This window comes from Microtus oregoni, unplaced genomic scaffold (genome assembly GCF_018167655.1).
Source record: "Microtus oregoni isolate MIOR12 unplaced genomic scaffold, Mior012 000028F_ref0000031, whole genome shotgun sequence".
NCBI lineage: Eukaryota > Metazoa > Chordata > Mammalia > Rodentia > Cricetidae > Microtus > Microtus oregoni.
In genome coordinates, this window is record NW_024543087.1 from 15,324,761 (window position 1) to 15,352,757 (window position 27,997).

Below are 27,997 nucleotides of genomic sequence, written 5' to 3' on the forward strand. Positions count from 1 at the left end.
AAACTAGCTGGGATCAGAGACCCATCTGCTTCTGGCTCCCAAGTGCAGAGATTAAAAGGCTTGGGTAGTGTTTTTTGAGGGGTAGAGAGTGGCCTGGAGACAGACAGGGTTTCTCTGTCTCTTTGGCTGTCCTGGAACTCACTCCATAGACCAGACTGGCCTCCAAATCAATAAACTCCTGCCTCTGCCTACGCGGAGTGCCTGGACTAAAGAAATTAAGGTCCTTGACCATGGCTGTTCTGTGGTGTTTGAGACTGTGTTTCTGTGTAACCTTGGCTGTCTTGGAGTTAGCTCTGTACACCAGGCTGGTCTCCAACTCGCAGAGATCAGCCTGCCTCTGCCTCCAGAGTGCTGGGATTAAAGGTGTACACCACCACCCGGCTGTGTAGTGTTTTTAATATCACTGCAAACTGGCTATTAGGCCGAGTTCTTGCAGCTGTTTTAGTAAGGGTAAACTGGAGAGTGGAGAAGAGGCATTCAGGGTCCCAGGTTCCAATCCAGCTCATCTCAGAACCCTGCACAAAAGCATTGTAATATCAATGCCTCTGGTGGTCTATTTTTCTGCCCCCAGTGCATCTTGGTATTAGTCAAGAAAATCCAGTCCCTGGTTCCCCATTCATCTCACTACAGGGCATTCCAATCCTCTTTTTAGATTTGCATGTGTACAGGATAGTCATTTTATATTCTTGGGAGTGTGGGAGTGGGAGGAGCTGGCACCACTCAAGGAACCTCTCCATGGAGAGATGGTCAGCGAGTCTGAGTCTTCCCATATTCCTGCCCCTAGCCTAGTTGAAAGCAAAACACACACCAGGATACAGGAAGTTTAGAAAACTGCCTTTATTCTATTAGTTGGAAAAATTAACTGGTACAGAAAAAAAGTTTAGTCAGCTGGAGAGAAGAGAAAGCCTCCCTGGCCACCCTTAAGAACTGGTGGCTTCTCTGGGAGGCACCTTGGATACAGTGTGGAGAAAGGAGCACTGTGATTTAGAGCCAGACCCTGCAGTCCAGGGGAGAAAGGCTTTGCCACCTCCAAGGTGTAACTGCCTCAGGCGTGAAACCAAATTCCTATTTACTTAGTCCAGTCTGGAAAGGGGTACTGGGATGATAATATAGGACTAAATAGGGGGAGATATGGCCATATTTTATCAGAGAAAGTGACAAAATGGTAATTTTAAAAATGAATTTTCCATCTGACTTTATTTCCAAATACACTTTCTTTAAAAAAAAAAAAACCAAAAAACACAATACACTTTCTGTGGGAATGACAAATATCAGTATTGGAAATCCAATTATACAAAAAATACTACATCTAGTCTGGGGTAGATATATTTATTTTTGGTAACATACATTAAGTGGCACTAATTACACAGTAACTATAAGGTAACTAACATGAGACCACAGAACTGTAACTCTGCCACAGCTTCGTGGACTTGGGCCTTTCTGGCTGAGCAAGTTTTCAAAAAACTGGATGCCTTTCCCAGAGCTCTGCCATGGGGTCTGCGGAGGAAAGCTCTGGGAGCAGTCGGTGACTCAACCAGAGTTCTTGCAGCTGACAGAGGAGAGGCAGGACATGTTAGTTATAAAGTAGTTACAGCCTAATTCACAAAAGTTACCAACTGTTTCTCTTTCTAGAAAGAAGCAAGAAGTTAAGAAATTCTTTGATGTAGCGCCTGGTGTCAGGTGGAGTGCAGAGAGAGCTGTTAGAGCAGTGTCAGAAAGACCCTGGCTGGTCAGACAGGTTGGACATCATTAATAATCATGGTTGGCTTCTAAATACTGGTAGCAAGATGACTTCTGATTTGTAATCTTAGGTAAATTATAGATAAATGAAAAGGCCAGTAATCATACACTAAGATTAATAAACAGCACTTCAAAATTAACCGCGTGAGGGCTGTGCTTGCACAAGGCTTCACAAAATGAGGCACCCAGATTTTTTCTTCCCACGTCTGGCTTGCAGAGCAGCTCTCGTGGCCATTTCAAAAACCTCTCTCACTCCATCTTTGGTCTTTGCTGAACACTCCATGTACCCAAAAGCGCCAATTCTGTTTGCCATATCTCTGCCTTCTTCAGGTTTTACCGGCTCCTAGAAGAAAGAGAGAGTGCTTAAGTTTTACTTATGGAGACATGGAGCATTTAAGACTGTTTTTCCAACTATTTTGTTTGAGATAGGGTCTCATTACGTTGCTGACCTGGTGATTCTCTTGCCTCAATAGCTGGGACTAAAGGAACACTGCAATACTCTTGGCTGAAAAAAGAGTTAAACCAATCCAGATTTAAACTGTTTTATAAAAGTCTCAAATTTATATTTACACCCTGAAACTAGTATGTCTATTAAACCTACTTTTTTTATTGTAGGCAGAGAGAGGAGGTCAGAAAAACTGGGAGATTTTGAGTAAGGAAATCCAGAGCAAGTAATAACTGTTTCTGTCATACACTGGTGCTAGGCAAGCCACTGAACTGTACTCCCAGCCCAAGAACAGTTTATTGAGTACATTGCACGGGAACAACAAGTTAGGTAATAACAAAAGCTCTTACTGCCTGTCAATCTGTACAGAGACCGAATACCCATGAATGGCTATGCCTGCCATGACACTGAGGTGAGGAGTGGACACCTGGTTTCTTTGGGTTAAAGACACTCACTAAATACTCCTCCTTCACCAGAGAAGCTCTGACATTAGAGCACCTGGTACTTGAAAAGTCAAGATTTGTTTTTTTACAATGGAATTTGGAATTTCTGTCTGGACTAATAACTATCTTTAGGATTTCCCAATCCTTTGGCCACTGGAGAGGGAAAGGAAGTGTCTGCATCTAAAGGAGTAACTATTGCTGGGATGGCTCCTTTCCAGGGTGGCACTCCTTAGAACATGGCTAAGAGACATCCAACCTCAGTGAGTAAGGAGACCTAGGGAATCCCCTTGGTCAGGCCCCTGCCAATCAAAGTTGGACAGGCAGAAAAGAACTTCTGGAATTATAAAACAATATGGTTTATGAGGGTTTATTCTGGGTGATAAAGTTTTAAGACTACTATAGGGAAGCTAGGTGTGGTGGTGCATGCCTTTCATCCCACACCCAGGAGACAGAGAGGTGATTTCTGAATTCCAGGCCAGCTAAGGCTATACAAATGAGATCCTGTACACTTGAGCTCCCCCTGCCCCCATACATACCTGCTTCATTTTGGCTAACTCCCGCCTTGTGTGCTCATCATTCCGAAGATCCTTCTTGTTCCCAACCAGGATGATGGGCACATTGGGACAGAAATGCTTGACTTCTGGAGTCCATTTTTCTGGGATGTTTTCTGAAAGAGAAAATGCACAAAATCTGAGAATAAATTCTAATCCAATTTTGAAGAACTCCAAGAATCCTAATTAAACTATAAGGACATTTCTTTTTTCATTTTTGTTTCAAAAGCACATTGGGAGCTGACAAGACCACTTAGCAGGTAAAGGTGCTTGCCACCTACTGGAACCCAAGTGGTAGAAGACAACTGTCTCTTGCTTACTATCCTCAGACCTTCATGTGCACCTTGGCAAGTACATTTGTGTACACCCACACCCCACACTTAAACATTTTGGGTCTTATATAATGTAAAAAAAATCTATTAATCTCAAAATTATAGAAAAAGGCAAAATCAGATGGTGGCAGTACACATTTTTAATACTAGCACTCAGGAAGCAGAGGCAGGAGAATCTCTAAGTTTGAGGCCAGCCTGGTCTACAAAGCAAGCCCCAAAAGCCAGGGCTACACCACAAAGAAACCCGGTGTCAAACAACAACAAAAACCCCCACACCAAAATTCTGTCCCACAGATTGTGCCTGTCATTGCTAGTAGAAAGATCATAGTAGCCAAGGTCATGTTCTTTCCACCTTGCTCTTAAATCTTGTCGTGGTTTGAATAGGAATGGCCCCCACAGACTGACGAGTCTGAATATTTGGCCTAAAGGGAGTGGCACTATTAGGAGGTGTGGTCGTGTTAGAGTAGTGTGGTCCTGCTGAAGCAGCTCATCACTGTGGAGAAAAGCTTTGAGGTTTTGTGTGTTCAAGGTTGGCCTACTGTGACAGAGAACTATCAGCTCCTTTGCTGGCACCATGTCAGCCTGCATCTCACCATAATTCCTGCAATGGTAATAATGGACATGACCACTGGGTTTTGGTGGCGCACACCTTTAATTCTGGCACTCTGGAGAGAAAAGCAGGCAGATCCCTGTAGGTTCTGACCTACAGAGCAAGTTCCAGGATAGTCAAGGCTCCGTTACCCAGAGAAACCCTATCTCGAAAATCAAAAGTACTATGAAGAGATACAGGCAGCCAAAAGCTTTGCCCAATTTTGGTCCTAGATCCACCACTGCATTAGAGACCTTTTACATTTAGTTATCCAGTGTGCACAGATCACTCTGCCATTTCAGTGTTGAGTTCAGAGGACAATTTGCAGGTGTGGTTTGCTGCTTTTACCACTTAATAACCAGGGATTGAACTCAGGTCCTCAGGCTGAGTAGCAAGCACTTTTACCATCTATGGAATCTCAACCAGACCCAAATTACGTATTTAAACACAATACTTAACCTAAATCTAAGCATGTGGGAGGTCCTGAGATTTAATCTTAGCAGTATGAAAACACTTTTAAAGGTCTATCACATTTACTCATTTATTAGTGTGTACCTGTACGAGCACACATGTGCTACACAGTATATCTGTGGTGGTCAGAGAACAGAACAATTTATAAGAGTCATTTTTTTCCTATTATGTTATGTTAGGTCTTGGGGACCAAATTAGATCATCAGGCTTGGTAACAGATGTCTCTACCTATTGAGCCACCTCACTGGCCCCCACCACGTGAACATTTCAAGAAAAAATTAACACCACTTCCAACACACACACACACACACACACACACACGTACATGTCAAGAGACCGAGAATAAAATGGAATCCACAAGCCCATGCTCCAATTGCTAGGCTCCAGAACCCTGAGTAAGGCATGTGCCACCACTACCTAGCATGATTCATTTTCTGAAAGAATGTCAGAATATCTGTTTTTCACCACTTGATACCCAAAAAGGACCCCAAAACCTAGATCTTTCCCATTTAAACAGACGGTGAAAACTGACTAGTCTGCAAGGCCGCTCACCTAAACTATCAGGGCTGTCAATGGAGAAGCACATCAGTATAACATCCGTGTCTGGGTAGGAGAGAGGCCTCAGGCGATCATAATCTTCCTGTCCAGCTGTGTCCCACAAAGCCAACTCTACCTGTGATAGGAAAAACAACCACACAAGTGCAATGTTAATATTACCACCCATTTTCAAAAAAAAGGTCACTAACTACATTTACACAAAAGACTGTCCAAAATAGTAGAAACAGCTATTCATCTTTCTGAGAATCAAATCAAATAACAGGGTATTTAAACAGTATTATTTTATTAAAATGGTATATTTGTTAACAGAATAAAGTGCTACAATTCAAAACGTTCAATTAATAAAATACTGTAGTTTATAAAATCCTACACAAAGAACTAAGGGTAGGGCTGGAGAGATGGCTCAGAGGTTAAGAGCATTGCCTGCTCTACCAAAGGTCCTGAGTTCAATTCCCAGCAACCACATGGTGGCTCACAACCATCTGTAATGGGGTCTAGTGCCCTCTTCTGGCCAGCAGGCATACACACAGACAGAATATTGTATACATAATAAATAAATAAATATTTAAAAAAAAAAAAAAGAACTAAGGGTAACTCAGCTGAGCTGGGGAAAACAGTCTTCCTGAGAAAAGAATACAACTAGCTATCAATGCCAAACGGTCAGCTCTGAAAACATAAAGTTAACATTAAACAGACTATGTTGTACTTATGTATTTAGAAATACATACACATACACGCACAATGAAAAAAGGTCATGGATTTGAACAGCAAGAAGGGACATATGAGAGTTCAAGGTCTACAGAGTGAGCCAGTTAGGGCTATAAAGAAATTCTATCTTGAAAAACAAAAACAAGCAAAAAAAGTCTTTTCATTAGGTTCCCAGAAACACTTGCTTCCAAGCACCCATGCAGACTGGGATGGCAATATGCTGCAATGGTGGGTCACCTTCAAAGAATACATTGGCTCTCAGCCCCCAGCCCAGCACTGGGCCACAGGTATGTTAGGCAAGTTGTTCTACCACTGAGCTACATAACCAGTCTCCCATGTGCACTGGCCATGACTTGTGATGTCTCTGCCGCAACCTTATGAGTAGCTACAACTACAGGCCTGTGCTACCCTACCAGGATTGTTTCCTTCTAGGAGGCAGGGTTTTATTCTGCAGCCCATTCTGGCCTCTAACTTGCAGTCTACCTGCCAAGTGCTGGGATTACTTGTGTACGCCATGTGCTAGGCTGGAATACCTTTTTAGTTAGTTTTACTGTAAGAAATAAGATCTAATGCCAGGCGGTGGTGGAACACGCATTTAATCCCAGCACTTGGGAGGCAGCGGCAGGTGGATCTCTGTGAGTTCGAGGCCAGCCTACAAGAGCTAGTTTCAGGCAGGCTTCAAAACTAGAGAAACCCTGTCTCAAAAAAACCAAAAAAAAAAAAAAAAATCTGATGTACTCCAAAGCTAGCATCAAACTTTCTACCTGCCAAGTAGAAACATGTGTCATCACATCTGGTTATGTGGTGCTGGAGGTTGAACAGAGGCATTCACTCTACCAGCTGAGCTATAGCCCTGGTTTCATTTACCTACGAGTAACCTCTTACTAGCTGAGGCTGATCTGGAACTTAAAAAATATTTGTTTTTATATTATGTGTATGAATGTTTTGTGTGTGTGTGTGTATATATATATACCATCTATGTGCCTGATGCCCATGGACGTGACAGGAATTGAATCTAGGAACTCTGAAAGAACATTTCTTTCTTTTTTGAAAGAAAGCCAGTGTAGAACTAACTGTCCTGGAACTAGCTCTGTAGACCAGGCTGGCCTCGAACTCCACCTGCCTCTGCCTCCCAAATGCTGGGCTTAAAGGCGTGCACCACCACTGCCTGGCATCCAAAGAGCATTTCCTTTTTCATTCATTCATTCATTTATTTATTTATTTATTATGTTTGCAGTATTCTGCTGGCAAGTCAGAAGAGGGCACCAGATCTCATTACAGAAGGTTGTGAGCCACATTGTGGTTGCTGGGAATTGAACTCAGGCCCTCTGGAAGAACAGCCAGTGCTCTTAACCGTTGAGCCATCTCTCCAGCCCCCCAAAGAGCATTTCTTTAAGTCCCCAGATCTGAAATTTACTCTGTAGGGTTTCAGACATGAATTACCAAGCCCATCTTGTATTTTCTGTATTGTTTGTGAAATTCTGGAGCTTTAAGCAGTGAATCTAACATACTACACACTACTGGGCATTACTGCACACACCTGTAATTATCTCACATTGAAGGCAAGAGGAGGAAAATCCTGAATATTGGACCCCATTTCAGAATGATGAGCCGGGCGATGGTGGCGCACACCTTTAATCCCAGCACTCGGGAGGCAGAGGCAGGCAGATCTCTGTGAGTTCGAGACCAGCCTGGTCTACAGAGCTAGTTCCAGGACAGGCTCCAAAGACACAGAGAAACCCTGTCTCGAAAAACCAAAAAAAAGAAAGAAAGAAAGAAATAAGATGGAGCCTAGAAAATCAGGGGTTCAAGGCCAGCCTTGGTTCAAGAGTGATATAGAAACCAGCCTGAGGTAAATGAAACTGTCTCAAAAACCAACCACTAATAAATCAACCAACCCAAGTCCCAAAAGAAAAGTGGCAGAGGAAAATGGATTTCTGTTCCTAACATTTTTGCTACACTGTGTAAAAAAGGCTTATTCAATTAAATAGGTACCTAACATACTAAGATATCAGTTATCATGGAACTTGAACTTACCTGCTTTCCATCCACTTCAATATCTGCCACATAGTTTTCAAACACCGTGGGCACATAAACCTCTGGGAATTGGTCCTTGCTGAAGACTATGAGCAAGCACGTCTTACCACAAGCTCCATCACCAACAATCACCAGTTTCTTTCTGATGGCAGCCATCACTTAAACATAAAACAAAAGGAATTATATAGAATATATAAGAATACATAAGCAGCCTCAGATTACGACACATTTCAGTAGCTGTGGGCGTAGAAAAGGGAGCAGGACTATAAGACTTTGTCTCAAATAAAACAAAACACATAAATTATCACAATGAATGATGTAATACTGTAGGATATGGACTGGGCATGGTAATAGATCTAAGAAATTTTGAAGCCAATCTAGTGTACACAGTAAGTTCAGGACAGTCAGAGCTACATAGTAAGCAAAACAAAACAAACAAAAATAATAACAAAACAATCTATCAATCAAGGGACTGTCTCAGTAAAGTGCTTACTGCTCAAGCATGAGGATTTGCACTCAGATCACCAGCATAGAAAAAGCCTGTCAGGAGATAGCAATTTTTATACACTAGCAATGAACAATCAGAAAAATGAATAGTTTTACAGCTTGGCATGGTGGCTCATGCTTGTTATCACAGCACTTGGAAGGCCCAGAGAGGGGGCTTACTTCCAACATAGGGTCTGTTCTAGGCCAGCATAAGATATAGTATATGTTATCTCAAAAATAAAAACAAAAATAAATTTTGCAAAGCATAATGGGACATGATTTTAAGCCTGAACTACACTGTACATTCAAGGACTGCAGATGTAGCTCAGACGTACAACACTTCACTAACATTTTTTAAACCCTAGACCACAAAACTACACAAAACCAAAAAGCTTAAGAACAGTCTGAGCATAGTGAAACTCTGTATCAAAACACCAAGAAAAAATATCCAGGTGTGGCAGTACACCCCTGTAATCCTAGCACTTGGAAAGCAGAGATCAGGAGCTCAGAGTCATATTCAGCTACATAGCAAGTTTGAATCCAGCCTGGGCTCTATGAGAGCCTGTTTCTAAGACTGTATCAGCAAGAGGCTGGGGTGATGAAATGGCTTAGTTGGTTAAGGTACTTGCCATCAAACATAACAACCTCAGGTTAATTCCTCAGACTCACAGGGTAGAAGGAGAACCAACTAGTAGTACAACTTGTCCTCTGACCTCCACACATGTGCCAATGCACACATGTCTATATAATAATGTTTATTATATGAGCCCTGTCTACATTTATCAAAACCTAGCTAGGACTATACTCAATTATACTTGGGATTTTATGCCTCTTAAAATAAAATTTGAGCAGCATTATGACTTAAGGCATAAAGGTATTTGTAGTTGGGCTGAAAAGACACAGCCGTTAAGAGCACTGGCTGCTCTTACAAAGGACCTAGGTTTAATTCTGAGCACCACATCAGTTCCAGGAGATCTGATGCCATCTTCTGGAAAAGGGTGCCCAGGACCCAGGTGGTAGAAGAAACAAACTAGTGAACCTCCATAAATATGCATGCGCGCGCACACACATAGTACAACAGTGATCCTGTTCCTGTGGCTGGGCTCCATGTTTGCCACAAGCCTTCAGGATATTCTCAATGCCTAAACGCCTGGTATTCAGAATTTTCTAAAATTACAACACAAACATTTCTCTTCCCATTTCCTTTGAAAAAAATTAAAAACTACATTGATTTGTTCATTTATTTGTTGGAGGAAAGGCACACACGTCAGAGAATGGGTGGTAGGCGGTCAGAGAGCAACTTCCAGGAAATTTCTTTGCTACCACGTGGAGCCCAGGAATCAAACTCAGGTTATCAGGCTGGATAGCAACTGCCTCTACTGGCTAAACCATCTTGCCAGCCAAGTCTCCCACCTTTTTACACCAAACACCTTCCCCTACTCACTAGCTAACCTTGAACATTTCTAACTGCCTCAGTGCAAAGAAAGGTCTTTACTGAAAACCTCTTTTCTTTCCTCAGAAAGCACCCTACTTACCCATTCGATTTTTTTCTGGCCCTAAACCAACCCCTTCCCAATTACGTGTTGCCGCAAAGTGTAGCCTTAGGTCTCTCTTGGAGCTTGTATCATAAAACCACATCTGAGCCAGGCATAGTCAGGAATGACTTCAATCCCAGCACTAAGGAGGCAGAAGCAGGTGGATCTCTGAGTTTGAGGCTAGCAAGTTCCAGGATAGCCAAGGCTGTTACATAGAGAAACTATCTCAAACAAAACAAAACAAAGCAAAAAACAATGAAAAACCGGGGCTAGGGACAGTTCAGTTGGGTTGGTAAAGTGTTTGCTTGCCTGGAGTTGATCTCCAGAACCCACATTAAAAATGCCAGATGTTGCCAGGCGGCAGTAGAACACGCCTTTAATCCCAGCATTTGAGAGGCAGAGGTAGATGGATCTCTGTTAGTTCAAGACCAGCCTGGTCTACAAGACCTAGTCCCAGGACAGGCTCCAAAGCTACAGAGAAACCCTGTATATCAAAACAAACAAACAACAACAAAGCCAGATGTGGTGGCAGAAAGATCCCCTGGGCTCATTATGCAGGACTACTTGCTACTTGGTATATTCCAGGCCAGGGAGAGGCTCTGACTCTCTGACACACACACTAAGTGCAGTGTGGGTGTTGGTTTCCCTTTTTTTTTTTTTTTTTTTTTGAGATGGGGTTTCTCTGAATCGTGCTATCCTGGAACTCACTCTATAGCCTAGGCTCAAACTCACAAAGATCCACCTGCCTCTGCCTCCCAAGTACTGGGTGTGATTAAAGGTGTGAGCCACTATTGCCTGGCTAAAAGTTGGCATCTTAATTATTTTTGAGGATTTATTTATTTTATTTATTATGTATACAACATTCCTTCCATGTATGCCTGTAAGCCAGAAGAGGACACCAGATCTCATTACAGATGGCTGTGAGCCACCATGTGGTTGCTGGGAATTGAACTCAGGCGCTCTGAAGAGCAGTCAGTGCTCTTAACCACTGAACCATCTCTCCAGCCCCTAAAAGTTGGTATTTTTAAAAAGGGATATGATAGATGGTTTGCCAACTTGACACATACTATAGTCTTTTTAAAGGAGGGAACCTTAATTGAGAAAATACATTTTCTTTTTTGAAAGGACATACCCATTTTTTTAAAAAATTGATTTTATTGAGTTAGCTCCCCTCCCCTCTACCCTTCCCATGGTTCCCATGCTCCCAATTTACTCAGAAGATCTTGTCTTTTTCTGCTTCCCATATAGATTAGAACCACGTATGTCTCTCTTAGGGTCCTCATTGTGGTCTAGGTTCTCTGGGATTGTGAATTGTAGGCTAACCAGTCACTTATGAGTGAGTACATATGGTATTTGTCTTTCTGTGTCTTAGTTATTTCACCCAATATGTTTTCTAGATCCATCCATTTGCCTGCAAATTTCAAGATGTCATTTTTTTCTTCTGTGTACAATTCCATTGTGTAAATGCACATTTTCCTTATCCATTCTTTGGTTGAGAGGCATGAAAAAATGCATCTTCTTAGTGATTGATGGGAAAGACCCAGTCCATGGTGTTTAGGTTCATAGCATACAGAGGGGAATCCCACATCAATGGTGGGTAATGGTGTCCCTGGGCTGGTAGTTCTAAGTTCTATAAGAACCACATGAGCAAGCCAGTAAGTAGTATTCCTTCATGATCTCTGCATCAGTTCCTATCTCCAGGTTCTTGTCCTGACTACCTTCAATGATGAACCATGATGTGGAAGTATAAGCCAAACAGACCCTTTCCTCCCCACCCTGCTTTGTTCATGGTGTTTCATCACAGCAACAGCAACAATAACTAAGATAGTGAGGCAGGATTATAAGGCCGGGCACTTAGGAGGGGAAACTAGAAGAATCAAAAGCTCACGGTCATCCTTGGCAATACAGCAATGGATGAATGAAACACAACTTTAAAAAAAAGGGGGGGGGGCAAAAAAAAAGATGGTACAAGATGCAAGGGTCATCTATCTATGTATGTGGAAGAAATGACTCAGCCATTAAGAGCACTTACTGTTGTGGAATTAGTTTAAGATGTGTTATATTTCTTTATGCTGTGGAATATTTGTTTAATGATGCAAAGATTTTGGGAGGGGTGCGGTTGGTTTTTTCAAGACAGAGTTTCTCTGTAGCTTTGCAGCCTGTTCTAAAACTTGCTTTGTAGATCAGGATAGCCTCAAACTCACAGAGATCTGCCTGTCTCTGCCTCTTGAGTGTTGGGATTAAAGGCATGCACCACCACCGCCCAGCGTTTTTGTTACATTCTTTTATGTTGCATTTGTTTAACTCTGTAAAGCTGTTACTTTGCCTGTCTAAAATACCCAACTGGTCTAATAAAGGGTTGAACAACCAATAGCTAGGCAGGAGAAAGAAATAGATGGGGCTTAGCAGGTGGAGAAAATAGGAGAAATCTAAGTTAGAGAGGAAGAGCAAGAAAAGGAGAGAATGATGCTAGGGACAGCCACCCAGACAGTCATGAAGCAAGAAGGAAAGAAAGTTATATAGATTAAAGAAAGGTAAAAAGCCCAGAGGCAAAACATAGTTAAAGAAAAATGGGATAATTTAAGTTAGAAAAGCTGGCTAGAAACAAGCAACGGTTAGGCCAGGCATTCATAGGTAAGAATAAGCTTCCATGTGCTTATTTGGGAGCTGGGAGGCAGACCCCAAGGGGGGGGGGGGGGACTACACCTTACTGCCCTTGCAGAGAACCAGGATTTGGTTCACAGCACCCACATGGCTACTCTCAGATGTCTGTAACTGCAGTTCCAGGTGATATGAAGTCTTCTTCTGACCTCTGCAAACATCAGGTATGTACATGGTGCACATACCCATGCAGGCAAAACAGCCAAACACAAATAAACAGCATGGTGGCGCACATCTATAATCTCTACACTTAGTGCAGTGAGAAAATTCAACAGAACTACCGTACTTGGTATGAATTCGAGTAATGGCACCTAAGCTCTGAAGTAATCTTTTGCAAATTAAATAAATAAAAAATAGCACAGTGGCTCACAGCTGCCGGCAATATAGACTACCATTTGCCAGCACCCACCCAGGATTATCAAAGTCTGCCTAATGGGCTTTATGCAGACGTAAATAACAGAGAAGAACTGCTACAAGTTTTGAGGTTAAAGGGAATGGGACTTAACATACAAGTGAAAGAGTAGTCAGGCGGTGGTGGTGCACACCTGTAATCCCAGCACTGAGGAGGCAGAAGCAGGCAGATCTCTGTGAGTCTGGGGCCAGCCTGGCCTACAGAGCAAGTTCCAGGACAGGTTCCAAAGCACAAAGAAGCCTCCCTTAAAACAGACAGGCAAACAAACAAACCCACAAGTGACTCTACATAGATCATAATACTTTCTCCCTTTTCCAGATAGGGGTTCTCTATGTAATAGGCTGTTCTAGAATTTACTTATGGAGGTCAGGCTAGCCTCCTGCCTCTAGAGATCCACCTGCCTCTATCTCCCAAGTGCTGGTATTAATGCTTTTTAACACTGACAGCATATCCACCTCTTCAATAAATTTTTAGCCTATTTTTGACATATCAGAAGCCAAAAAAGATATCTAAGGTGGTACTACTACCTATTAAAGACTCTTATTAGACAGGGCTGAAGAGATGGCTCAGTGGTTAAGAGCACTGCTTGTTCTTCCAGAGGTCCTGAGTTCAATTCCCAGCAACCCACAAGGTGACTCACGACCATCTGTAAAAAGATTTGGCACCCTCTCCTGACCAGCAGACATACATGTAGACAGAAACTGTATACATTACACACACACACACACACACACGACTCTTTTAGCCAAACATTACCAGCAGGCACAAAATAGTCCTCCAGCCAAGAACAGAAGTGGAAATAATTCACCTGAATTACTATGTCTCTGCAGGATCAAGATGTTTATAATATTTTAGAAAGATAATGAATAAACTTCCAAACAGATAAAATAACCATATCTTTAAAAATTGCTAATTCCAGCACACTTAAGATAATTATAATTTTACCTTATGTATCTTCAAAAGGTTAATTACACGGAAGAAAGTGATGATTACAACAAGCTTTCTACTATTTCTAGACACTTGAACACCACACAAAATGCAAAACAATCTCATTTTTCAAGGGCTAACATTAAAAAATGAGGTATAGGCTGGGCAATGGTGGTGCACACTTTAATCTCAGCGCTTGGGAGGCAGAGGCTGATGAATCTCAATGAGTTCAAGGCCAGCCTGGTCTAGAGCAAGTTCCAGATAGCCAGGACTATTACACAGAGAAAGCCTGTCTCAAATGCCTCCCTCAAATTTGAGGTTATAACACATATCCTATTGATATTATTTCAAGTATATAATTCTGAGACTTTATCTCTCAAACACGTATGCTTAAATTTATACATCTTAGCATTTTCTCTAAATTGAAAGAAAATATACACGATGCTGATGATTATTAGGGAAGCAAAATTTTCAGCGTGGTGGTGGCATACACCTTTAATCTCAGCACTCTGGGAAACAGAGGTGTTCAAGGTCAGCCTGATCTACAAAGTGGGTTCAAGGACAGTCAGAGTAGTTACACAGAGAAATCTTGTCTCAAATAACAAAAGTAAAGTTGCCCAGCCTTCTAGGAATCAAAGCTGAAAAAATTGACAGAAAATTTAAAAATCACAAGACTCAGCTGGGTATGGTGGCACACGCCTTTAATCCCAGCACTTGGGAGGCAGAGACAAGTGGATCTCCAAGTTTGAAGACAGCCAGGTCTACAAAGAAAGTTCCAGGACAGCCAGGGCTACACAGAAACACCCTCCCCACACACACCAAAAAGCTGGATATATATACAGTAACACTTCTTCCAAACCTTTTTTTTTTTCTGTGTTAATTTCTTTTAAGATTTATTAATTTTTATTTTATGTGTATGGGTGTTTTACCTGCATGTATTCTGGACTCTGGTGCCCATAGAGGTCAGAAGAGAGCATTGGAATCCTGGAACTCTGAGTTATAGAAAGTTATGAGCCCCAAGTGGGCACTAGAAACCAAATTTGGTTTTTCTAGATCAATGGTTCTCAATCTGTGGCTCGTAACCCCCTGGAAGAGGGTAGTTGGAGGACCTTTCTACAGGTGTTACATATCAGATATCCTGTATATCAGATATTTATATTATGATTCATAACAGTAGCAAATTACATTTATGAAGTAGCAAAAAAACAATTTTATGGTTAGGGCCAATACAACATAAGGAACTATGTTAAAGGGTTGCAGTATGAGGAAAGTTAAGAACCACCACTTAGAACAGCAAGTGCTCTTAGCAGCCAAGCCATCTCTCAATCCTCCAATGTTAATTTTTTTAGAATTCTTTTTTTGGTGTTGTTGTTTTGTTTTATGTGTAGGAGTGTTCTGCCTATGTGTCTCAATATAATTGGTTGAATTCTGGCAGAGTGTTGTACTGTAGATAAGGAAATAACCAAAAATTCTGGATACATTAATTTCAAGAATTCTAAAACCCACAGCCTAGAATGCCAAAACAATAAAGCATCTATCCTTCTCTGTTGGTTAAGCCCATGCTTAGGGCTACATCCATATTTCAAAGCCTCTCCTCAGCTCCCAACAAAGATCAGGGCCGTTTAGTGCTTTCCCTTAGTACCTCACACTTCTCTCAGCCTCATGTATCATGTTCCTCCAGGGTTTCCTCTGCCAAAATCCATCAACATAAGAACATTATCTGTCTTGTTCACCATTATTGGACAAGTACATAATAGGCAGTACTCAAATAAATCAAACAAAATCTGTGTGTGTGTCTGGTGCATGCACTTGAGTGTGTAGGTGCATGAACCTTAAGGATGTTCTCTGCCTTAATTCCTTAAGATGGGGGTCTTTGACTAAACTGGAAGCTCACTGTTTTGGCCAGAACTCCTAGGATCCACCTATCTCTGCCTCCACCTCCCACACCCCCTGCTATGGTTACAGGCTGGCATAGTCATGCCTAGATTTTTTGTCATGGGTGCAAGTCTTCATGCTTTCTGTGCATCACTCTTACCCACCGAACCACTTCTCCAGCCATGAACAAACAAAATTTTAGAATCAAACAATCTTTATAAAGCCAATCTACGGCACAACAGCCTTTTAAAATTTATTATAGGTCAGTGAAAAATGCAAAAATAAATTTTTTTAAAGAAATGCTTATTTTGCTGGGTGTAGTTGTGTAAGCCTTTAATCCCAGCACTTGAGAGGCAGAAGTAGGTAGTCTCTGAGTTTGAGGCCAACCTGGTCTACAAAGCGAGTTCCAGGTAAGCCAGCAATACATTACATAGTGAGACCCTGGTTAAAAAAATTATTTTAATGTGTGTGTTCATGTACGAAGGAGCACATGGAGGCCAGAGGTCAACCTCAGTTGTCATTCCTCAGGAGTCTTACAACTTTGTTTTTAAAACAGGATCTCTTACTGGGTCCTGGAGCTTATCCATTTGGAAAGCCTCACTGCTCACATAGGCCCTGTCTCTCTTTCTCCCCGGTGCTGATATTATTTTACGTGGACACTGGGGACTAAGCTAAGGCTTTCTTGTGCAGTGAGCACTTTACTGAGCAAGCTATCTCCCCAGACCCATGGCATATACAGATTTTAAAAAGAAAATGAACTCGGACACTCCTGTAATTCTACAGTGAGGAGGTTGATTAACGAAAGATTCAGAGTTTGAGGTCAGCCTAGGATACACAGTAAAACACTGTAGAGTAGGGATAGAGAAATGGCTGAGTGGTTAAGAGTACTGATTGCTCTTCCAGAGGACCCAGGTTTGATTCCAAGCACCCACATGACAGCTTACAACATTTCAGGTTATCTGGTGCCCTCTTCTGGCATCTGCAGACAAAGCATCAATATATACAAAATATACACATTTTTAAAGACACAGCAAAAATAAATAAATAAATAAATGGAAAACAGAGAGGGGGAACTGCCAAACATGTCTGAATAAGAAAGGTGGCCAGAGCCGGGCGATGGTGGCGCACGCCTTTAATCCCAGCACTCGGGAGGCAGAGGTAGGCGGATCTCTGTGAGTTCGAGACCAGCCTGGTCTAGAGAGCTAGTTCCAGGACAGGCTCCAAAGCCACAGAGAAACCCTGTCTCGAAAAACCAAAAAAAAAAAAAAAAAGAAAGGTGGCCAGTGACTTAAAAAAAAAAAAAAAACAGACACAAATGACAAATCAGGTGTGGTAGCTCATACCCACAATGCTGACACTTGAAAGGATAAGGCAGGAGGAATGCCTAGACTTCAAGGTTATTCTGAACTACAATGAGTTCTAGGTCAGCTTGAGTTACTATGTAAGATCCAGTGTTAAGACACAAGTGCAATACAGGAAATCTTGCAGAAGTCAGAATGAAAAAGTAAAAATAGTGTTAGTAAGCAGTTTAGTAGAGGTGCCTGATCAAACCCGAGTTTGATCACACGGTGGACGGGGAGAATCAACACTCCACAAATTACCCTCTGTGAGTTCCAGGACAGCCAGAGTTATATAAGAGACCCTTTCTGTCTCAAAGATAATAAAAAACAGCCAGGCAGTCATGGAGCACACTTTTAATCCCAGAATTTGGAAGGCAGAGACAGGTGAGACTTTGAGCTAGAGGCCAGCCTGGTCTACAGAGTGAGTTCTAGGATGGCCAGGGCTGTACAGAGAAACCCTGTCTTGAAAAACCAAAAATGGGAATAGAAGCCGAAAATGAAGACTTATTTTCTAGGAACAGGGTCAACTGGTAAAGCACTTGCACTACAAACATGAGAAACATAGTGTGAAGCTTTAATACCCACAAAAAAGGATGACATGGCAACACGTGCCCACAGTCAGGAGAAAGGGAAAAATAGGATTCCAGGTGTTTGCTGGCCAGTCAGTGACACCAAATGGAAAGTTCCAATAAGGCAGGGCCCAATGTGGTGACATACACATAATCCCAGCATTCAGGAAGCAAAGGCAGACAGATCTCTAAATCTGAAGCTAGGCTGAGGTCTACATGGTGAGTACAAAGTCAGTCAGGGCTACAGAGTGAGACCTTGTCTAAAATGAAGGAAGGAAAGGAAGGAAGGAAGGAAGGAAGGAAGGAAAAAAAAAAAGCAACTAAAGGAACTAAAATCCCTCAATGGACAGGACAGTCTGTTTTCTTCAGATATGTTCTGGCATACTTTCTGTATATAATAGTTTTTTAGTAACCATTTATCAAATAAGTAAAGATAAAACCGCAAACTATCTTTACCACCACCACCACCACCACCGGTCATACCATGACAAAAATTTCAAAGTTAACCAAAACCAGCAGCAAGATATGTTTATATGTTTACTGCTAGGCAGATGAACCAGAAAGATCAAGACCAACCTGACCTATACAAGATCCCATCTTAAAAGGAAAGAAAGAAAAAGAAAAAAAGAAAGAAAAAAAAAAAAAGGAAAAAAAAAGGTTTGTTCAAGGCTGAACAAACCTAGTTAGGTCCCAGAACCCATATGATGAAAGGAGAGAACCAACTCTTGCATTTTGTCCTCTTACTGCCACATTCTTCCCAAAACCAAACATAAACAAATATAAAAGAAATGGAGCTGGCAAGATGGGTCATCAGATAAAGGTCCTTGCTGCCAAGGTTGAAGACCTTAATTCAATCCCTGGTACCCACAAGGTTGAAGGAGAGAACTGACTTCCACAGTCATCCTGACACAAAATAAGTAATAGAAAAAAAAAAATGAAATCCCCTCAAGATTGGAGGACAAGAGAATCACTAATAGTAATTATTAATAGTGCCCAAATTTCCACAAATTTCTATTAATAATGATACCTCACTATAAGGAAAAGGAAAAGAAAATACAGGAAGAAATATTTATTTTACATACCTTACAAAGGTACTGAAAACACACAGCTTCTGTGACAGTGGTTGTACAAAGTACCTGGAACTTCTCAGATGCAAGGCTATAAAATTAAGAAAAACAAGTTCATTTTATAACAACAAAAACAAGGTAAAAAAAAACAAAAAACAGTCCAGACAGGGTTTCTCTGTAGTTTTGGAACCTGTTCTGAAACTTGCTTTCTTTGCTATAGTCCTTAACCACTACACAACTACAACCTATCACTTTATGACAGTGTTTGTCAACCTTCCTAATGCTGTGACCCTCTAACTTAATTCCTCATGTTGCAGTGACTCCCAACCATAAAATTGTTTTTGTTGCTACTTCATAATTGAACCATAATGTACATATTTCTAGAGACAGAGGCTTGTCAAAGGAGCTGTGACCTGCAGGGTGAACCTGCTTTAACACATACCCCCTGCCATCGATTTTGCAGAAGCCCACCGCTTTGGCTTTTCTTTTTTTTTTGGGGGGGGGGGGGTCACTATTGTTATCAATCTCGATTGTTTTGATTTGTTGCCCAAGCCAAACTACCTTCATCAACCTGAGAGAAACAAAGACTCATCACAATTTTTTTTTGTTTTTCGAGACAGAGTTTCTCTGTGGTTTTGGAGCCTGTCCTGGAACTAGCTCCTGTAGACCAGGCTGGTCTCGAACTCACAGAGATCCGCCTGCCTCTTTAATCCTAGCCCCAAGTGCTGGGATTAAAGACGTGCGCCAGCAAGCACACAAAGATGCTCTTGGCACTGGTCTGAAGCTTTGGTAGCTTCAAGAATTCCACCATTGATGAAATGATTCCCTCAGTGATGATTACATCATTGGTGAGGGTGGTCTTTAGTACCTCTTGTAAAGCAGTATTAAGGTCATTACACCTCTAGAAGCTTTCCTTGGCTGTAGTGGTGGGATGTGGGTGGTGAAACCAAATACTGAATACACCGAACCTTTTGCTCAACTTAGTGGTATCAAAGGAAAAGCTAATTTCCAGTAAACATCATAAAAATATACCATTTATACTATCCATGACCTTCTCTTAAAAAAAAATTACTGTTAGTCAGGCATGGTGACACATGCTCTAATCCCAGCAGAAGTGGGCGGATCTCTGAGAGTCCAAGGCTATTCACTGGTCTAAGTGAATTTCAGGACAGCCAAGACTATGCAGAGAAACACTATCTTAGAAAAGAAAAAAAAAAACTTTAAAAGTATATTTTTAATTGAAGGCCTGGCATGATGGTACACATCTACACTCTCAAACTCAGGAAGCACAGGCAGGCAGATCTCTGTGAGTCTGAAGCCAGTCTGGTCTACAGAGTGAGTTTCAGGACAGTCAATGATACACAGAAACGGTGTGTTGGCTGGGTGGTGGTGGTGGTGGTGGTGATGACAAAAATGAAAAGAAAAAAGATTTTTGTTTGAAATAGAATTACATCACCTTCTCCCTTCCATATGCCCCACACACCCTCAAGTTGATAGTTTTATTATTGTTACATACTTATGTATGTATATGTACGCACAAATATATAAACACAACCTTCTGAGTCTATTTTTATTGTTTGTGTGGATAGTTTCAGCGCTGACAACTCTACAATGGACAACCAATAAGGGAGAGGCTAAGTCTCTTCCTCCTAGCAGTCCTAGGTTCTCTGTCTAGGGTATGACCCCATGAATTTAATTTCTCCCCTTCCATGTTAGCATGTCCATTAATGTTGCCATCAATCTTACTTTTCAAATATAATGCATGCTGTTCTTTTAAAGTAAAATAGATGAATTCTATATACAAATTTCCCCATTTAAGAAAAGGCTTTTTAAAAAACATTCAATTATTGTTTTGTGTCGTGCGGAGGGTCAGAGGATAACTTGGGGAACTCAGTTCTCTTGCACAGTATGGTCTCAAGAATTAAACTCAGAGCTCCCGTGGCAGTCGTCTTTACTTGCGGAGACACCTCAACTGGTCTATACCCAATGTTTTCTTCTTTTTTGATACAGGGTCTCACTGCATAGACCTGCTTGGCCTGGAAACTCACTACATACAAAGATAGCTTTAAACTCAAGAGCTCCCTCTGCTTCCAAAGTGTTGGGATTCAAGGAGGAAACTACCATACTGGACACACCAAAGTCTCATGACAATACTTTTTCCTTCCCATTTATTTATTTGTGTATTTGTACAAGCGAACGCTACACATAGAAGTCATAGCATGGCATATGAATGCTGATTCTATTAAATTCCAACATGTGGGTCCCAGGGATAGAACTGCAATTGTCAGGCCTGATGGCAGACACTTTGACCTTACTGATGCTGTTATACAAACCTTTTTTTTCTTTTCTTTTTCATAAGTGTTTTGCCTGAAATTATGTATGTACACGTGTGCCTGATACCCCTGGAAGTCAGAAGAGGACACCAGATCTCACTGAACTGGAGTTATGGATGTTTATGAGCAGCCATAAGTGTGCAGAGTAGGATGTGCTCTTTCACTGAGTATCTCTAGTGCCCCATTATATAAATCTTTAATCACCTCAAGTTATAAGACTTACAGTGATCACTTTATCTTACCACCTAGACTAGTTAACATTTTAATGACTGGCCTTACCAGATAGCATTTCCTTTTTAAGTTTTATTCATTAATATCAAGGTACTGAAGTTCAACTCAGGGCTCATACTTAATAATCAAGTTCTTTACAAGTGGCCTGTGCTGGCTAGTTTTATGCTAATTTAACACAATCCAGAGTCATCAGAGAAGGGACTCTCAACTGAGAAAATGCTTCCATAAAATTCAGCTGAAGGGCCCGGCAGTGGTGGCGCGAGCCTTTAATCCCAGCACTTGGGAGGCAGAGGCAGGCCTGTGAGTTCAGGCCAGCCTGGTCTACAAGAGCTAGTTCCAGGACAGGCTCTAAAGCTACAGAGAAACCCTGTCTCGGAAAAAACAAAAACAAAAACAAACAAACAAACAAACAAACAAAAAAGGATTCAGCTGAAGGGACCCAGGCAGTGTGGTGGCAAGTGTCTTTAATCCCAACACTTGGGAGGGAGAGGCAGGCTGTTCTCTTTGAGTTCAAGGCCAACCTGGTCTACAAAGTGACTTCTGGGACAGCCACAGCAGGCTGTTAGAGAAACCCTGGGGGAAGATGGGATTCAGCAAGCCTTTAAGTTACTTTCTTAATCGGTGGGGTGAGGACACCTCTGGTCTGGTGGTCCTGGGTTCTCTAAGAAAGCAGACTTAGCATGCCAGTAAGTAGCACTTCTCCACAGCCTCTGCATTAGCCCCTGCCTCCAGGTTCCTGCCCCTTGAGTTCCTGCCTTGGCTTCCCTCAATAGCCTGTGATGTGTAAGCCTTTCTTCCAAATTATTTTTGGATACCATGTTTCACCACAGCAACAAAAACCCTAAGTCAGGGCTTCTACTCCTTGTTGTTTTCTTCTGAGATAAGATATTACATGTAGCTGAAGCTGGCCTCAAATTTGGAACAATCCTCCTGCTTCAGCCTTCCTGAAAGCTGGGACTGCAGGCATGCATGAAAACTGGTCAGACGCCGGGCGGTGGTGGCACACGCCTTTAATCCCAGCACTTGGGAGGCAGAGGCAAGCGGATCTCTGGGAGTTTGAGGCCAGCCTGGTCTACAGAGCTAGTTCCGGGACGAGCACCAAAGCTACAGAGAAACCCTGTCTCGAAAAAAAAAAAGAAAAGAAAAGAAAAAGCCTACATGTATATCTGTGCACTACCTGTATGCCTGATGCCCAGGACCACGTATGTGCTGAAAATCAAATCTGGATCCTCTGCAAAAGCAGTAAGTGCTTTCTTACAGCCCAGCCACCACCATTCCAGTCTGCCAACTTCCCCTCTATCTTAAAAAACAAAAACACAGCCGGGCAGTGGCCAACCTGGTCTGTGAGTTCGAGGCCAACTTGGTCCACAAGAGCTAGTTCCAGGACAGGCTCCAAAGCTACCTGTCTGGAAAACCAAAAATAAATAAATGAAAAACAAAAACACAACAACAAAAAGGAGTTTTAACTAACTCCACCGAGTATAAAGCCATGCCACTCAGGAGATAAGAGACAGGAAAATCACAAGGTTCTAAGCCAACTTCACAGAAAGCCACAATAATCACATACATCTGTAATGCCTGAACCAGGAAGATACAGGCAGGAAGATCAAGAAATTTAAGGTCATTCTTGGCTACATAGCCAGTTTTAAGCCAGCCCAGGCTCTATGAGACCCTGTTTCAAAATTTTTTTTCCAGGTATTATTCCTCAACTTCAAAAGAAAACAACAATTATCAGTTAATAACCATCTTACCTCAGAACAATCCCAAAGCCAGACAAGGCTTGGTGGCTCATGTCTATAACCCTAATATTTGTGAGGACTGCCAGGAGTCAAAACGCCAGTCTAGTCGGGCGGTGGTGGCACACGCCTTTAATCCCAGCACTTGGGAGGCAGAGGCAGGCGGATCTCTGTGAGTTCGAGACCAGCCTGGTCTACAAGAGCTAGTTCCAGGACAGGCTCCAAAACCACAGAGAAACCCTGTCTCGAAAAACCAAAACGCCAGCCTAAGCTACACAGTGAGTTCTAGGCCAGCCTAGGCTACAGTGTAAAGGTTCCAAACGAAAAAAGATCAAACCTAAAAACCTAATGGGCATGGTAGCACAGCAGGGTTTTACAGAGAAACCTTCTCTCAAAAAGTAAAACAAAACAACAAACCCCAAAAATTTACATCCTAAAGATACTACACGATCTGGCCTCTGCCCATTTCTCTAACCTCATTTTACCTCCCACTATTTCACTAGCTGGTTCTTTTCCTCTTACCGTCATTTGAATTTAAGATACTATCATATATAAACCTGAATATATCTACCTACCCCAATAGGGGAAAAGAAACTGTGGTAGCAGACGCTGGTAATTCCAGCACTTGGAAGGTGGACAAAAAGACTGACATGAGTTTAAGCCCAATCTAGCTCTGCTAGCAAGACCCCTTCTCAAAAGATATCCGAACCTTTCTCCCCAAATCAAGTCAGTTTGGTATGAACTGCATATTAGTTACAATTTAATAATCCTGTAGATCATATTTTGATTGCTTAATATAAAAGCGCAGTCAAAAAAAATTTAAGTACATCCAGAATCATTTGGAGCAAACACCAATAAACTGAAACCAACACCGAGAATAAACAGCTTTACTGCCCACCTTGTCTTTACTCATATGATCTACATAATGAGTATACAACCTTTGCTTAAACACTACAGCACCATAGGTTAAAATGGGTCAGAAACAGTGGTTCCTTGCACTACAGAGACTGAAGCAAGAGTGAGCCAGCCTGACTACAGAGTGCCAAGTCAAACAGAACTACATATAAGACTGTCTCAAAAATCGAACTCGAAGCACTTGAAATAGGGATTTTACAGCTGAGCCTCGATGACATAGGCCTTTAATCCCAGCATTTAGGAGGCAGAGGCAGGCAGATGTGAGTTCAAGGCCAGCCCTGTCTACAAAGCAAGTTCCTGGATGGCCAGGGTTACACAGAGAAACCCTATGGGGGGAGGGAGGAAGATAGAAGGATTTTACATGAATTGCTAACTAAACTATTTTTGAAATTTACTGTCACAAATAGCTAATGTCACCAAAACATACCAGTAAGATACATGCCTAAATGTTTGTAACTAGGCGTGGTAGTTCACACCTGCAACCCCAGGACTTAGGAGGGATAAAGAAGAACTGCCACAAGTTTAAGGGCAGTATGGGCCTATAGAATGAAACTCTTGTCTCATAAAAACAATAAAGACGGGTGGTGGTGCACGCCTTTAATCTCAGCTCTTGGGAGGCAGAGGCAGGCAGATCTCTTTGAGGCCAGCCGGGTCTACAGAGCAAGTTCTAAGACAGTGAGGATTGTAATATAGAGAAACCTTGCCTCGGAAAACCAAAAATAGGTAAGTAAATAAATAAATGAATAGGTAAATAAATAATAGTAGTAACAAAATACAGTTACATCTGGGCCTAATGGCATAGGCCTATAATCCCAGTTACTGGGGAGACTGAGGAAGATTGAAAGTTCAAGACTAGCCTAGGTTTGCAAAGGAGTGCATGGTCATATCCTGACAGTGTAATGAGACTATCTCAAAACATAAGTACAATCAGGGTTGGGAATATACTTCAGCAGCAGAGCCCTTGCTGAGTATGTGTAATACCCTGGGTTCAAGCCTCAGGCTAAGACCAAACAATCTGTTAAATAAATAAACTATACTGAGGGTAACAGTATAGTTAAGCACTAGAATGCTTGACGAGCATCAAAGTTGGGTTCACTTCCCAGTACCAAAAACAGATAAGTAACACACAGTTATCACTAATACTTTGGTGTAACAACTGAGGCCCACTGATTAGGAGCATAAAGAGGAGAGGACATTATTAGGATTCCCCCCCTTTTTTGGGGACAGGATTTTGTTATATAGCCCAGGCTGGCCTCAAATCAGCAATCCTCGAGTTCTTCAATTATAGATTTGTCACCTGACCCACTTCCAATTTTTAAATTCAGCATTTATGTATAATTTGTCATCATTGCTATTAGTTATACTGCAACCGAAATCCATTGATCTCAAATTAGTCTTTCAATGAAGTTAACAATCTCTTGGCTGCTTAGAACAAGTCAAAGATTAGTTCAACACTCAACCTCCTCCTCCTCTCACTACTTCGACTCCACCCATGGACTAAGAAACACCTGAAGACTTTACTCTTCTAATAATTTACACCCTAGTAAGCCAGGATGAACTTTTAGAAGGAGTTAATGACGAACAGACAAAGAACGAGGACTATGAAAACACTCGAACAAACCACTGTCACACATGTGCACACATCACTGCTATTTGCATGCAGACCCTCACCAGTTCCACTTAAATCCAGTCAAAAAGGCCTACAACAGCCTGAAAGCATTCTAGGGGGGCTTCATTATGTTATCTTTGCTAACAGTGAACCCCCAGAGGCTGGGTCCTAGAGAAAAGTAACAAACTCAAAGGCAAGACTAAGCAAGGAAAGGACCATTACAAAAACTTGAAAGTCGTTTAGCAAATGGATTAACCAGCTTCTCCCTAAATATGCAGTTTGCAAGGTGAAGAACAGGAGACAAAACGGGACCCCCTGATTGTAGCTGAGAGTACATGGAGAAAACAGTTCTAGTCCAATATGACCTTCTAAAATTTTAAGTCTTACCAGGATGGTGCCCCACACCCCATGATCCCAGGACTATTCAGAAGGCAGAAGCAGGAGCATTGTGAAAATTAGAGGCCAGCTAGATCTACAAAGCAATTTCCAGGGCTCAAGTCAGACCCTGTGTCCGTTTCTCTCAAGTCTTAGGCAAGTGGCTCTCCTGTCATTACCAACCCACTGTTCTCTCTGCAGAGGACTAATAAACCTTTCTCTTGAAAAAAGGTCCCTGAGCTCAGTCTCCACCCCTACAAATGGAGTCGGCCTATAAATCCTGAAGATTTTTTTCCTGTCTAAAATACCACATCGATGGGGAGAGATAACGGCAGACTAGATACATTCCTATTCTCTTCTTCCAGGAGATTTCTGGGTAGAGGCTATGTTGAGCACTGACTGGACTTTGACTAAGTTAGTTTAGGGCTGGAAAGAAGCTCAGAGATATAGCACCTGCTCACTATGCCCCAAGCCCCAGTTTAATTTCAAGCACCAAAGAGGAAAATAAAATAGAAAAAACAAGCTCCATATTTTATGTCCCCAAGAAACATCACTGCTCCACATAAATAGACAAATCCTCAAAACAACTTCTCTGAGAGACTTCATTAGTGAGACCCACCCTTGTATTTTTTAATTAACAATGATACTTGGGTTAAAAGCTCAAAACAGTATCACCACCAAACTAGCCATGTGGAAGGTGAAAAGCCATCCACATGGACATACACATTTGGGCATGTGACACTAAGTGGTTGAAAATTCCCACCACATTCAACACCTGAAAGTATGAGTTTTTCCCCCTCCAGGTTTGTCAGGCAACTATAAACTGGATATATATATATATATATATATATATACCACTTATTTCAAAAGACTGTCAGACGACAGAAAGAACCAAATGAATAACCAAAAGGATAAAATTCTCAGGACAATTAGAAAATAAAAGTGGAACCAATTCTGGAACAACAAAAAAATTGGTCCCAATTTTCCACTTCATGTTACTGAACATGAATTAAAAAAACAAACCTCAACTCTACTTTGGGTGCAAAAAGTGCAATTTCATGAAAACTACCTGAAAAGAGAACCCATCAGTAAGTGATTCTTAATTAGTAGTAACTTTAAGTAGAAATGCATCTATTTTGATGCAACCTCTCCAAATAATTTTTAAAATGTTTTTCCAACTGGAAAATACCTTCCCCCATACAGTCTTAACCGCTAAGATTTCAAAACAATCTTTTACTTACACAATCTCTAAGAAATACAGCACTGAAAACAGAAAATCCACCCAAAGCCTTACTGTCCTCACCCGGTATAAAACGGTGATTAATGATCCACATAAAATGTAAAAGGCAAAATGGAGTTGTAAAAGAGTTTCTTGCCTATTCCAACTCCCGATAGCCACGCGCGCTTCAGTGGCAAGGCTACCCCCAGCGCGGTCGCGGGCCGGCCGAGAGCCCCCGCCCAGCCCGGCACAGCCCTGAGAGGAAGCGACGGGGAGGGCGGGCGGCTAGGGCTCCACCAGGCCCGGCCGGGCGGGGGAAGGGGGACTGGAGGCGGCAGGGCGCGCTTCCGGGGACTGCGCGGGCGGGGCCGCCGCCTCGGGCGCGGGGCGCCAGGTCAGGGGCCGGGGCCAGGGGCTGCCGGCCGAGAGCAGCAGGTGGGGTGCGAACGCGACCAGGCCACCGGCGGGTGGCCGGAAAAGTGCCGGCTGGTAGGGCCCGGAGCCCAGGCGGCTGGAGGGAATGCTCCTGCTCACCTCAAGGCGACGACTCCGAGTCCGGCCTCTTCGTGCTGAGGACGCCTGTCCGCGAGTCCGCAAGCTCGGAGACGAAGACCGGCAGCTCCGCGGGAGACGGCGGACTAAGGAGAGAACCGACGGAGGACCGCGGGCGGCGGGCGGGGAGCGCGAGCGAACGAGGGCGGGCGGTGGCGGGAGGGCGGGGAGCGACGTGCGCGCCCCCGAGCGCCCTGCGGGCTCGAGCTGGCGCCAGTCGCGGCCCCGCGCACGCGCGCACACTCGCAGTTCGTCCACGATTGCTCAAGAGCGCATCCACG

The 27,997-nt window shown here is 42.5% G+C and overlaps 1 protein-coding gene across 1 annotated transcript; it reads right to left on the minus strand.

Moving 5' to 3' along the window:
• Positions 1-822: 822 nt before the first annotated feature.
• Rhoa (ras homolog family member A) lies at positions 823-27,891 on the minus strand. Its single transcript, XM_041676814.1, has 6 exons — positions 27,699-27,891; positions 18,762-18,837; positions 7,875-8,032; positions 5,124-5,244; positions 3,165-3,295; positions 823-2,083 (listed from the first exon to the last, which is right to left on the minus strand). Exons 3-6 carry the CDS (start codon positions 8,028-8,030, stop codon positions 1,910-1,912), a joined length of 582 nt encoding a protein of 193 aa, XP_041532748.1. The 5' UTR covers positions 8,031-8,032; positions 18,762-18,837; positions 27,699-27,891; the 3' UTR covers positions 823-1,909.
• Between the last annotated feature and the right edge of the window lie 106 nt (positions 27,892-27,997).